The 13,790-nt window shown below is 45.2% G+C and overlaps 1 protein-coding gene across 4 annotated transcripts in view; it reads left to right on the forward strand.

Annotated features, from left to right (window-relative positions):
• The window catches only part of LOC129643287 (elongation factor-like GTPase 1), a 55,411-nt gene extending 44,163 nt beyond the window's left edge, over positions 1–11,248 (forward strand). For 2 of the 4 annotated variants that reach the window (XM_055567606.1, XM_055567605.1), the window contains one exon: positions 1,139–10,595. In XM_055567606.1, coding sequence (XP_055423581.1) covers positions 1,139–1,513 — 375 coding nt within the window. In that variant the 3' untranslated portion in view covers positions 1,514–10,595. Of the gene's footprint in view, positions 1–1,138; positions 10,596–11,088 lie in introns of those variants that run through there. The other 2 variants (XR_008710219.1, XM_055567607.1) reach the window with 2 other exon arrangements.
• The last annotated feature ends 2,542 nt before the right edge of the window (positions 11,249–13,790 follow it).

Genomic DNA, 13,790 nt, shown 5'->3' on the forward strand with positions numbered 1-13,790 from the left:
GGGGGAGGGCAAGGAGGGGAGGCAGCTTGGTAACATGGGTTCCTCGAGCCCCTGGGGAGCTTCCCTGCAGGGCGGGGCACACCGCCTGCTTGCACAGAGCTGGAGACCCGGCGGGGAGGGAGACCATAGAGGCCGCTCCCAGGGAGCTTTCAGAGACTTGCAGTGGGCGCTGCAGGGAGCCTTGGAGGAGGAATTGGAGGGTGAGAGAAGGGAGAGGACCTGCTGACCGGGCTGATGGGGGTGAACCCATAGGCAGCTGGTTCGCTGGAGAGGAGCAGGAATGATGGCAGGTGGTCCTGGAGCCAACAAAGGGGGTGGCCCAGCCCTGGGGCGGGGTTGTGACGAAGACAGGGGCTAGGGCACTGGCCACGGGGGACAGGGAGCCAGCAAGCCAGCACCTCGAGACTGCCCCTCAGTTCTTTTGAGGTCATGTCTGGGACAAGCAGGCAAGACCTGGGTGACAGTGTGGCGGGGGAGGTTTGCAGAGAGAAGGGTGTGAGGCGTGAGAGTGGGAGGGCAGTGCGGGGCCCCGTGGGCACTCTCCCGTGTGTCTCTGATGACAGAGCCACCCTTGTGGTGCGAGGGGCCATCACCAGAACAGCCCAAGGGCCTGTGCCCCGAGAGGAGAGCCGCGGGGGGCTGGGCCTCCCGTCCCCCGGCTGCCCCTGCTCGCTTCTGTCTGTGGGTATTCAGACCAGCCTGGGAAACGGAGGGCTGGGAGCCTGCAAGGATGGCACTCCCTGGTGAACTAGGACCAGTGTTGACCGCTGAGGGGGACCCAGCGGCTGCCGAGCTGAAAGATTCTTTTTTCTGATTTTCCTCCAGCCTGGCTGATGGAGGCATGGATGTATTTTTGTAATTTTCGGTTTTTGTCTCTGACTCCATCAGCCCACCCTTGTGAATAACCTCATAGGATTGCCTTCCATCCATGCTAAGACCTGAGTGTCACCAGGCCATCTAGGAACTGGATTCTCCTCCTGCCCATTTCTTCAGTACTGCTCGTTTAAGAGATGGCAGTGTCTCATGAACATGGCCCATTTATCCACAGTCAGGGCTTCCATGTAAAATTGTGTTCGGTTCCCGATAGACTTGAGCTGCCCTGAATGTCGCTGACGAGACGTGATCCTCTCGTGCCCAGGTGCAGACCCTGAAGGAGCAGGACTGGGAGCTCGTGCAGCAAGCCAGCATGCTGGCCAACGTGGCCCAGGTGTTCAAGAGTGATGAGGGCGTGTCTGATGGCGAGGGCAACAGGGTCACCTTCTTCAGCTCGGCTACTCAGCTGTCGCCCAGTAGGCAGGCCAATGCCAAGACTCTGACTGTGATGCTGCAGGAGTGTTGGGGATTTTCTCCTCGGGACTTGGAAGCGACGAACCTGAAAGAAGGACACTCGGACAGTCTCTTGCAAGGACTGACAAGTTTATTTCTGCAGTCAAGCCTTTTTATAAAAGTAGGAACAAAGATCTTAGAGTATACAGCCAGCAGAGCGCGTACGGGGTTAACACCTAATGGGTAAAAATATTTCAAGGACAGCGCGCTCTAAGTGACCCATGTGCTTATCCCATAACCCGTTTTCTCAAGCAACATCCTTAATATTTATTGTTAAATCTTGGAGCCAGGCACAACCAAAGGCAGGAGATGTTTTTCTGCCCGAGCACACCAAGCCAGGGTATTTCTGGCCCTTAGCCATTTTCCCAAGGACTTCCTCCAGCCGGCTATTTTGTACTGGGCTTCCCAACATATCCTCCTTTTGTTTTTAATTTAAGCACGGCAGCTGCTAGTTGGACTCCATTGTGGGAGGCACGGAGTCTTGAGTAGAGACATCTGAATCCTGTAAGCAATGACAGAAAAAGCAGGGTGATTAATACATATATAAAAATATTGCTTCCTGAAAACCAAGCTCTAGGGTCTAGAGACGATAGGGTTTTGGTTAAAGTATCATAAAATTGAGTGCTGTACAATTCCTAAGGTACCTTAACTTGAAAATTAGCAACTTGTTGTTTCAACAAATTGATGTCTAAACTTGAGTTATTTGTGAGATCCTGCAAATGCGCTTTAACTTTACCCCAAGGATATTCAGTGCTATTATAGGGCATGTTAGTCAGACAAAAAGAAGTAAAATTCCAGTGACAACGTATACGTGTTTGGAAAGTCAGTTGCTGCACTTGATCTCCTAAGTGGATAACCATAGTTCGTAACTCATTAATTCGTGTTTGTAATTGCTGATCTATTTGAGCTTGTCGAGTCCAAAGATCATGAGAGTCTTTGTGCCAAGCAGTGATAAAATCATGGTTTTGTATGGAATTATGTAAAGCCATACTGGACAAAGTTCCTATAGTCACAATAGAGATAAGGCTTAAGATGTCTGCAATAATCCACCCAATGATGCGCTTAGATCGCCTAAGTCCAGTTTTCAACAATACAGAAAGAAATACAGAATCAGTCCAAGGCTCAGTTAAGTTTACGGGAAGCCATAACTTAGATCTTTGTTTAACTAGCGCAATGCTAGCATTGTGATATGAAATGGTGTGATTAAGGCAGGTATACAATGCACATGCAGTACAATTGACAATCTTGGTTGATAAGTCAATATCAAAATGCCCTACAATAAACAAGTACGGAAGGTGAACACACGATTGAATATAGCCAGTACTATTGTGTAGGAAGGTATAATTATAAGGACGAAACACACCCACAGTCCCATAAACACTAGCGAAGTGCTCTAAGGCTGCTGAAATTTTCCAAATGTGCCATTGCTCTGGCCCCACAATGGAGACGACAGTCCTGGGTCGTGGGGGTGGTAAGCCCCCGTTATACCAATTCAGCAATATGTCCTTATCAGTCCAGAAACTTGTCTTAGTTTTATGAAAGCCTCCAATGCTTGATCTATTAAACCAGGAGCAATTATGATGTTCCTCCTGCTCTTCAGAACAGTTTACAAACAAACTGTGAGGTCCCCAGTCAACAAATTTAAATGTATGATTAGTATGATTTTGCTGAATTATAGAAACTTTCCCAAATTGGCCTCGACAATCAAACCAATGTACTGGTTGTATCTCCTGTTTTCTTCTCCAAGATACAGTATGACATGAAGTTTCCTCTGGTTGAAAAAGCGAGTTTGAATAGTTGGCTATCTGGCCTGGATAATGTTGCTCAGAGCCATTAAGTAAGAAAGATGCCATAACAAAAATTCCCAGATGCAAAGCAGTCCCATTGTTGGCAGAGTATGCCCACCACTGTGGGAAGATAGTCATGCAAAGGGGATGAGATCCGAAGCAGATAGGCAAGGTTTTGAATCCCACGGAAATGTTGATTGGCTTTCCCTCATCTTCATGAATTGGTCGCTTTGTGGACCAGGGACTTGGAAAATGCATGCTGTCATTAGTAAAGATCATAAGGGCTTTATCTACCCAACCCACTATGGAGAGAAGTGGTGGGTTGGGTATGTATGCCCAATAAACATATTCTGCACTTACCCCAGAGGAACAGGAAAGAACAGCTAACATTGCCAGAAACAGCTTATCTGGAGTCATAGGAGTTCCAGTACTCTTCAGTGTCTGCTCAGCCTGATGAGTCATGTTTTTCACTTGACCCCATGTCGGGTAAGGATTCAGATGATGGCGTTTCCTCATTGGCTCCTCCAGGGTCATTGACGAGACCCTTCATGTCAGTTTCGTCACTTGCCGAGGGAGTCCGGTCTTGGGGTCCCTCTCGGTAATGGACATGGCGAAGGGGAACCCAGATTTCCTCTCCATCTGCAATGACAAGACCATAACCCTTGCCTAGGAGTCGTAAGATACCTGGCAGCCACTGATCAAATTGCTTATACCATATTGGTGTATTGATTTCTAATTTGCTGTTTTTGTCTTCTGCAAAATGTCTATGTGCACGAGTGTCAGAATTATTTTTTGTTAGGTTTAAAAAATTCAGGGAATACAGAGTTAAAGATAATAGTAATTGAGGGTTCATGGGATAAGAAGTGTAGCTCCTCTTCCATATTCCCCCTTTCTGTTTTAATAAATGGGTTTTTAGGGTGCAGTGGACTCTTTCAATAATGGCTTGACCCTGAGGATTATAGGGTTTTCCTGTAATGTGTGTTATGTTCCATTCTGATAAAAATGAACGAAACGAATGCAAGGTGAATGTAGGTCCATTGTCTGTTTTCAAGACAGAAGGAATCCCCATAATGGGGAAGGTGAGTAAGAGTGCGGAAATGGTGTGTTTACTGGATTCTGAAGAGACAGGTACTGCCCAGATAAAACCTGAAAATGTATCAACTGAGACAAAAAGCAAAGAAAACTTTCCTAAGGAGCAGTGAGTGAAATCAGATTGCCAAAGGGAGTTAGGCTGTTGCCCCCGGGGATTAACTCCTGAGGTCGTAGTTCGTAAGCTCAAAGGGGCATAGACATCACAGGTTTTAATAATATGACACGCTTCAGTGAGAAGAATATGGTATTTAGAGTGCAGTCTGTTAGCATTGGTATGAAGATTAGCATGTTCGTCATTGGCAGACATAAAAATGGGAGCTATGAGCCTGTCAACAGCATCATTTCTTGCAACCAGAGGGCCAGGTAAACCTGAATGAGCATGTATATGTGCATTAAAGAAAGGTTCCGTACGTGAGCGAATTAAAGCTTGAGTCTGTGAAAAGAGAGTATATAATTCTTCATCTAGGTTGTATAAAAAGGCGGTAACAAAATCAGGAAAAAGGGAAGCAAGGTATTTGGAATCAGTATATACGTTGAAGGATAATGGTTGAAGCGACAAAAGAGCATATAAAGCATATAATTTAACTCTTTGTACTGAAGAATAGGTAGTGGGTAATTTCTCTTTGATACCAGGGCCGACAATCCCTGCTATGCCTTTCTTGTTGCCATCAATGAAATAGGTGGGTGCATTGGAAATAGGTTGGGATGTAATGATATTAGTTACAATGAATTTAGTACATTGTAGAAAGTCCCATAATTTTCCTTTTGACAAATGAAATGAGATAACGTTTTGAAAATCATTTAATGCCATTTGCATGGTCAAGTTATACTGTAAGGCAATTTGCAATTTCTTTTTTGTTCAAGGGAACACGTATTGCATATGGATCAAATCCAGTCAAAGTTTGTATATGGCTTCTTCCTGACATAATTAAGTGCCTTATTTTCTCAATATATGATACAATTTTTTTTTTTTTAGACTGTTTAGTGTGTTAATATACCCATTCTATTGGGCTATGCTGAGCTATAATTGCAGTGGATGAATGTTCAGTGGGGAATATATATAAAGAAACTGGTTGATCATAATCTAGCCGAGTTGGAAAAGATTGTTGAATGTGTTTCTCCACTAAGGCCAGTTCTTCTTTGGCCTCTTTTGTTAGCTGCCTAGGGCTATTAGGGTCAGGGGATCCCTCTAAAATTTTAAATAGATTTTGTAAGGCATAGGTGGGGATGCCAACAGATGGCCGTAGCCAATTAATATCTCCTGGCAATTTTTGAAAATCATTCAGCGTGCAAAGACACTGCACAGAAATTTGAGTTTTTTGAGGTTTGATTTTAGATTCTTCCATAACATGTCTTAAATAATTAAAGGGTGTTTTCCATTGAATTTTATCTGGTGCAATAAGCAGGCCATGATTTTGAAGAGTAGTAGTAACTTCATTGTATAACTGTTGCAAATAGAGTTCAGATTCCATAGAAAGAAGTATATCATCCATGTAATGAATTATAAACGCAGTAGGACATTTATCTCTAATAGGTTGTAATAAAACAGATATGAGATATTGGCAAATGGTAGAGTTTATCATTCCCTGAGGTAGCACCTTCCATTGAAATCTTTTAACAGGAGCCATGTGATTTATAGAAGGAACTGAAAAGGCAAAACGTTTTCTATCTTTAGGATGCAGGGGTATAGTAAAAAGACAGTCTTATAAGTCAATAATAACTATAGACCATCCTTTTGGTACCATAGAAAGGGAGGGCAATCCGGGTTGTAAGGGCCCCATAGGTAACATGGTATTATTAACATTTCTTAAATCTGTCAACATTCGCCATTTTCCTGATTTCTTTTTTATTATAAAAATAGGGGAGTTCCATGGGGAAAATGAAGGTTCTGTATGAGCTTTTTGTAATTGTTCATTTACTAATTGTGGAAGAGTTGCCAATTTTTCTTTACTTAGGGGCCATTGAGGTGTCCATACTGGGGTATCAGATTCCCAATCGAAAGGCAGCGGTGTTAACTCAATGGCCCCCGTTAAGAAGGTTCATTTAAAGAAACTGTGGCTTTCGTTTGTTCAAGAAAATCCCGTCCCCATAAATTGATAGGGATATTGGTAATATATGGTTTAAGATAAGCTACAAGTTGATCAGGGCCATACACTTGTAAATAGGATGCATTGACAAAAGTTTGTGTGGCATCAGTTTTTTTCGCTCCTAATAGTCTAGAAGGAGCCATAACCTTACCCCAATCAAGGGGCCATTCTTCAGCTCTAATGATTGAAATGTTAGCTCCGGTATCTAACATGCCTTTGAAATTTTTCCCCATATGTGTAAAGTAAGTATGGGTTTCAGATGTTCCTTTAATAAGGTGGATAGTGCAGCAGTAAGGTTGGTACTTCCAAAGACTCCCTGCCAAACTTTATCAGATGCCTTCATTGGTTTGACATATGGCAAAAGTAATAATTGTGCAAAATGTTCACCTTTTTTAAGTATATATTTCCCATTTTCACAACATTTACCATAACATGTATTTCCCCTTCATAATCTTCATCCACAACATCAGTCAGTACCACTAAACCTCTCATTGTGCAGCTACTACGTCCCAAAATTAGTCCTATTGTCCCAGGTGGAATCAGGCCATAATATCCAGTGGGAATTTTGTGGGGTTTGTATAATTCTATTAGTTCCATATCATAAGGACTAGGTATATCAATGCGAGCACTCTTAGATGTAGCTGCTTGTAGTGTCATAATGCTAGGTCCTCCTTTTGTAGTGGGGCTAGAGGATGGCCCCTTTATCAGTTTCCCTGTTGTTTTTGTTGTGCACCAGGGTTCAAAGTGTTTCCATCCTTATCAAATTTAGAATGACATTCATTCAGCCAGTGGAACCCCTTTTTACATCTTGGACATACTCCTGGGGGTCTCTTCTTATTAGTAGTAGTAGTATTTTTTTTGACCTGTGTTGGCATGCGACATTGTTTTTTCATATGGCTGGGCTTCCCACAGTTAAAACATTTGGCATTAGTAGCTTTCTGTACATTAAAGGTTTCTAATGTTGCCAATTTTGGTCTATGGGAATTAGATCTGATATCCTTATAAGCTTTCAAATATTCCATAAAAGAGCTAGTCTCTTGAATTGGTCTAAGCATGGATTGACATTCCTCATTAGCATTTTCAAAAGCAAGTTGATTTAAAATAATATTTTGTAAAGTCACATCCTTAATAGATTTCTCAATTGCATCCTTTAATTTTCCTATAAATTGAGAATATTCCTCCTCATGTCCTTGAATAATCTTAACAAATGAACCATCAGAGTTAGTGCTATCAACTTTTGCTTATGCCCTGCAGGCAGTTTCTTTAATGAAATGTAACATCTGAGGGGTAATATTAGCTAATTGTGCAATCGTATTGGCCATGGCTCTTGTTCCAGTGAGTATATCATAGATTAAATTGGCAGGGTTACCATGAGATTGCTGGTCAATCAGCATTTGTTGGGCCTCATCATTAACCCATATTTGCCATTGAAGTAATTGTTGAGGATTTTGAATTATCTTTGCTATTTGAAAAAAATCATATGACATCCAATGGTCAGCCCATCCTCCGAGAAATTCTATACAGTAAGGAGAAGTAGGTCCATACAGAGTGCATGCTTTCTTAAAGCTAGACAACATGCCAAAATCTAGATTAGCCCAAGTATTTTGGTCTTGGACAGGTTGATTAAATTGCATTGGAAAAGCAAAAGCGCAAGCAGGCATCTCCCGAGGAGGAGTGAAATGATTAGTACGAGCAAAGTTAGCAATTGCTGTTACAGGCGGAGCAGAAGGAAAAACCTCAGATTTGGGCTGTCCGTTGAATGAAATGACCTCCGTTCTAAGTGGCTTCAGTTTTGATACATCCTGTATATATGTCTCTAAGTTGTTTTTCTAAGGATTGTGTCTGATTGAGCTTAACATTCTTATATTTCAAAGCACCTTGCATATCTTGTTCTTTATGCTCATATTCATGTAAAGATTGAATAGTTTTTTACTTCCAAATTAACACTGCTGCTGCTAAGTCGCTTCAGTGGTGTCCAACTCTGTGCAACCCCAGAGACGGCAGCCTACGAGGCTCCCCGTCCCTGGGATTCTCCAGGCAAGAACACTGGAGTGGGTTGCCATTTCCTTCTCCAATGCATGAAAGTGAAAAGTGAAAGTGAAGTCGTGAAGTCGCTCAGTCGTGTCCGACTCTTAGCGACCCCATGGACTGCAGCCCACCAGGCTCCTCCATCCATGGGATTTTCCAGGCAAGAGTACTGGAGTGGGGTGCCATTGCCTTCTCCAAAATTAACGTTATGCCCTTCAATTTGTTCTGTGATAGCCCGTATGAGTGACCATGTAACCCTTGCCGATATGCTTCCAAAACATTATTTTTAACCCTTTTCTATATGCCTAGATTGAATGTCCCCTCTTCTGGGAACCATGAATTGTTCCAGTAACATATGATAGCAGTCGTTCAACTGATCTCTTGAAACATTAACACCGTTTTGTTTCAAAAAATGATACATTATAGAAATGAAAGGAATTTTACTGCTATGTTGTCCCACCCTGCTTACCTCTTTCTGCAGGGACTTGTCCCTTTGTTCAGCTTTCCTTTCAAGTCCCTGTTCATGGCGCCACTTGTTGGGGATTTTCTCCCCGGGACTTAGAAGCCACGAACCTGAAAGAAGGACACTAGGACAGTCTCTTGCAAGGACTGACAAGTTTATTTCTGCAGTCAAGCCTTTTTATAAAAGTAGGAACAAAGAGCTTAGAGTATACAGCCAGCAGAGCGCGTATGGGGGTAACACCTAATGAGTAAAAATATTTCAAGGACAGAGCGCTCTAAGTGACCCATGTACTTATCCCATAACCTGTTTTCTTAAGCAACATCCTTAATATTTATTATTAAGTCTTGGTGCTGGGCATAACCAAAGGCAGGAGATGTTTTTCTGCCCGAGCACACCAAGCCAGGGTATTTCTGGCCCTTAGCCATTTTCCCAAGGACTTCCTCCAACCGGCTATTTTGTACTGGGCTTCCAAACAAGGAGCAGCTGGACGCCATCAACAAAGAGATCCGGTGGGTGCGCCTGATCCCAGCTCCCTGGGAACTCGGTTTCTCTGAGGAGCTGTCTTGTCCTAGGGAAGTCTGAGTGTTCCAGAGTAAGAAACCTGACCTCAGGTCAGCTTCAAGTATTTTCAATTTTGAGATTGACCTTGATTATAGAGCTCAGCCAGGGTGTTCTGTCCATGGTGTGGTGTCTGCACTCTGTGGGGAGGGGGGCGTTGTGGGGTGTCCCCCCCCGAGCTCTGAGCCCCAAGGTGGGTGAGGTGCCAAGGCGTCCCCTGCATCCTGTGCACCCTCCTGTGTCCCTCGGAGCCTCCCATGTTCTGGTGAAAAGTCACCTGGAACAGAAAAGCTGGGGTTATGGGGTTGGCAAATTCCCACTCAGATCTGCATTTTCCTTTTTAACTTAATACAGTGTGAAGATGGGCTTGTTGTAAGACAGTGGTCCAAGGACATGTGTTTGAGTTTTTCTCATATCATCAGTATATTTAAGATGTTTTCTTTAGACACTGTCTTGGCAGTTATAACAATTTACAAAACGGGATAGAATCCAAAGGCCTGCCTCGTGGTGAGCAGGGGGCCTTGGGTCTGGGTGCAGCCGGGTGGCTGGGGGCCCCAAGGCCTGCCTGGTGCCCACCGGCACAGCTATGCCCGTGTCCCGAGTCCACGTTCAGAGTGGCCGCAGGCCAGTGACCCTGCACAGGACCTGGCAGAGCTGCTGCTCAGACTGTTCTCATCACGTCAGCCCAGGCTGAGGTGCCCGTTCCTGTTGGCCGAGTGAGGGGGGCCTGGGGGAAAGGAAGGAGGTGAACAGGACAACCAGCAAACGCAGGTGGTGCCGCCTGCCCATTTGACGCCGAGACAGACGGCTTTGTGGGCAGTATTTGAGCACAGATGAGCTCAGAAAGATTGTCTTTCCCCATCCCTGCAGGAAATATGGAATGGTTATATATTAATATTTTTATTTTCATAGCATATTGTCAGGTAAAAGTGATTTTTCCTTATGCAACAAGTTGACTAGGTGTAAATGGTAAATTCTGTCCATCAACTTGTTATCAACAGTGAAAAACTTTCAAGATGTATAAGTAGAAGTGAAACTGGAGAGTTTACTTCCTGTAAGAATCTTGTATTTTAATTTGAAAATCATTTTATTTGCATAATTGTGTGTTTAAACTGCTATATAAAATCATCCATAACACATTAGGGGAGAAGAGCAGAAACCGTGAATTCTAGGTTAATGCAACACATTGACATGAATCCAGAAACTCCCACAAAGCTGGTAAAGAACTTTATCAAGTGATGCGTTTGTACATACACAACCTTAAAAAAAAAAAAAAAAAAAAAAAATACTAGATCAACTCAGCACTTCATCTGGTCTGGAGACTTGTGTTTAGAAACTCCAGCTTGTTCGTGAATTGCTGTTTTGATTGCACAGCGTTCCTGATTCCCAGTGTAAAAGACTTGAGGCACTGACGTGCATCTCTGCCCTGAGAGCAGGGAAGGTAAAGGTTGTCAACTTCAGGTATCTCCTCACAGGGAGAGAGTCGCCACCAGGGCCCCTTCAGAATGTTAGAGTAAATAAGTGAAATCAAGCATGAATGATCAGGGGCCAGGTTGTAAGACTCAATGCTAAGATTCTAAGTTTGAGAATATTCAAAATAGGAAAAGTTGAACCATTTTGCTGAGATGTTAATTGAGCAACTGTTTCTGGAACTTGTTAATCGTGACACAGAATGCCAGCCCAAATTTGTTGTCCAGACACGTTCCTCTGCTGACAGAGGCAGGTGACGGGTTTTATTCTATTTTAGGTTGATCAAAGAAGAGAAGGAGAACACGGAGCAGCGGGCTGAGGAGACTGAGAGCATGGAGGGCAGGGGGAGCTTAGGCAACCTCCGTCGTTTTATTTTTTTATTTTTTAGTTTTTCATTGTATTTTATTAATTTTTAATTAAAATTTATTTTAATTGGAGACTAATTCCTTTACAATATTGTATTGGTTTTGCCATACATCAACATGAATCCGCCATGGGTGTACAAGTGCTCCCCATCCTGAACCCCCCTCTCATCTCCCTCCCCGTACCATCCCTCTGGGTCATCCCAGTGCACCAGCCCCAGGCATCCTGTATCCCACATCGAACCTGGACTGGTGATTCGTTTCTTATATGATATTATACATGTTTCAATGCCATTCTCCCAAATCATCCCACCCTCTCCCTCTCCCACAGAGTCCAAAAGACTGTTCTGTACATCTGTGTCTCTTTTGCTGTCTCGCGTACCTCCATCCTTTTAAATCAGTGAGTTCCCTCAACCTGCATCCTGCCTCCTCGTGTGCCGGCTCCTGCCCACTCAGCAGTGGGCGCTCCAATCCCTGAAGGAGACAGCACAGCCCTGCGTGGGCGGGAGACCCGCTGGGCCTCATGCCTCTGGTATGTGTCTGCCTCCTCCCTGCTGCATCCCTCCCCGAGCACACTGGTTTTCTTTTTTGTTTGTTTTTTCTCTTTTTACCCAGAAGAAAATCAGGTACATTTGCTATGCTCAGAGGTCTAAAATTTTTTAAACTGCCTAGTCTTTAATCATTCCACAGTGGCACAGTGACAAATTAGTCTTGATATTTGAACCACCAGCTTAGCACGTCATCATGAACTCAGCCAGAGCCTGCCTCTGTAACGCTGGGCCTGGCCTATGTTGGGCACAACAGCTGCAGGGAAGTTTCCGTTCTCAGGGAGCAGACAGCTTCGTGAAAGTAAGCATAGGCAGCTTTCATGGCGTGTGAAAGCCGTGCAGCACATTTTCCATTGGAGATGCCTGGCTGCAGGGTGCAGGGTATGCGGTGGGAACAAAACCAAGAATCTACACTGGTCTGCTTGCTGATGGACCTGGCCGCACGCTCAGACCAGCTCTGCATGTAAAACCAGGTTAAAAGCCCAGTGCCCCAGAGCCCCAGGGAAGACGTCAGGCTGCCTCACTTTTCCAAGTCTAAAACTGGGATGATGACCTAGGGCTTTTGGTGACAGAGTGTGTGGCTCTACAGCACATGTTCCAGCTTTCTTGCGTGTTGAGCTTAGGTTTTGTGAGTGCATTGCTATTTACCCCATGAAATCACGTGTACAACACTCTGCTTTGTAACTGGACTTGTATTATCTCTTTTTTCTGTTACCACCCATTTCATGTTAGTTGCATTGTTAGTCACCTTATAATTAAATTAACTGTGAATCATTTTAGCGGCCTGTGAATTGGTAACTAGTCCATTTTGTGGTCTTTTGACACACTTTTTATAATTTGCATCATTGGCTAATTAGTTGATATTTAAAATTATTTGACGATTTCTCTGTGGTTTCATGCTTGATTTCTTTCCGAATATTTGTAAAAGAACAGTTCTGTATGTTTTCCTTGCTGTTGGAGTTCTCTGACAGTGTTTCTGGTTTCATCATTGGTTTTGGTTTCCTGTCTCATCCTGTTGTCTGCTTAGTCGTCATCAATCCAGACCCACCCCCGGCCCCCCCTCCCCCCCCTGCGCCCCAGCCCCCAAGGCTGTAGTTTACCCATCCATCTCCCCTCCCCCGTCCCCCCACTTGATCTGGTCATAGCACTGCTGTGGTCCACAGCGTGTGTCTCCTTAGTCGGGTTTGTGCTTTGTCTTCATGTCTCATTAAATGGTGTTTTTCCCCCATAGTAGTAAGTTGAATTGGTGTATCACTATGCAGTTATAGGAGAAGGCAATGGCAACCCACTCCAGGACTCTTGCCTGGAAAGTCCCATGGACAGAGGAGCCTGGTAGGCTGCAGTCCATTGGTTGCAAAAAAGTTGGGCACAACTGAGCAACTAAGAACAGAAGTATTTCCAAGGACCACACTCAAGTGTGTGTGTGTGTGTGTGTGTGTGTCTCATGTCTGTCTGTATCTCCCTCTTGCCATCTTGGAGTCTGTCTTGGAACCTTCCTCTCTTTCTGCCTCTGTCTCTCCCGACAGTTGGCCGCCCATCCGTTCCTCTGGCCCTGGCCTCTCACAGGTGCTATGGCTCTGACTGAGGAGCTTGCGCCAGCCGGCTGTTTCCCTTCGCGTGGGTGCCTGCGAGTGTCTGTGTGTCTGTCCGTGTGCCTGCCTGTGGCTCGTCTGCTCTCTCAGGAAGGTAGTGTGCTTGGCGGGCGGCGTCGGGGCAAGGGGGCCCTCAGTAGGGTGAAGGGGCGGGGCTGAGGCGCTCCGGTCGACCGTGCCTCTTTGGCTCCCAGTGGGTTTGGGCACCGGGCAGGATGGGCGCTCAGGGCCCTGGCTGGGCTGCGCCTAGGCCTGCAGGAGGCTCAGAGGCCCGCGGGCCACGGGGGGCGGGAAGCCAGACAACTCCGGGGGCCGCGTGGCCCTGAGCAGCGAAGGGGATGGCGGGAGGCTCCGCTCCCGGAGCGCAGCTGGGCCAGGAGACGCCCAGGGTGGGACGGCGCGGCAGGCCCTACACGCACGCCCGGCCCGCTGCTGGAGGGTCCTGGAAGCCGTTCGGCCCCCGGGCCCGGCCAGGCC

Source organism: Bubalus kerabau, chromosome 2 (genome assembly GCF_029407905.1).
Source record: "Bubalus kerabau isolate K-KA32 ecotype Philippines breed swamp buffalo chromosome 2, PCC_UOA_SB_1v2, whole genome shotgun sequence".
Classification (NCBI taxonomy): Eukaryota; Metazoa; Chordata; class Mammalia; order Artiodactyla; family Bovidae; genus Bubalus; species Bubalus kerabau.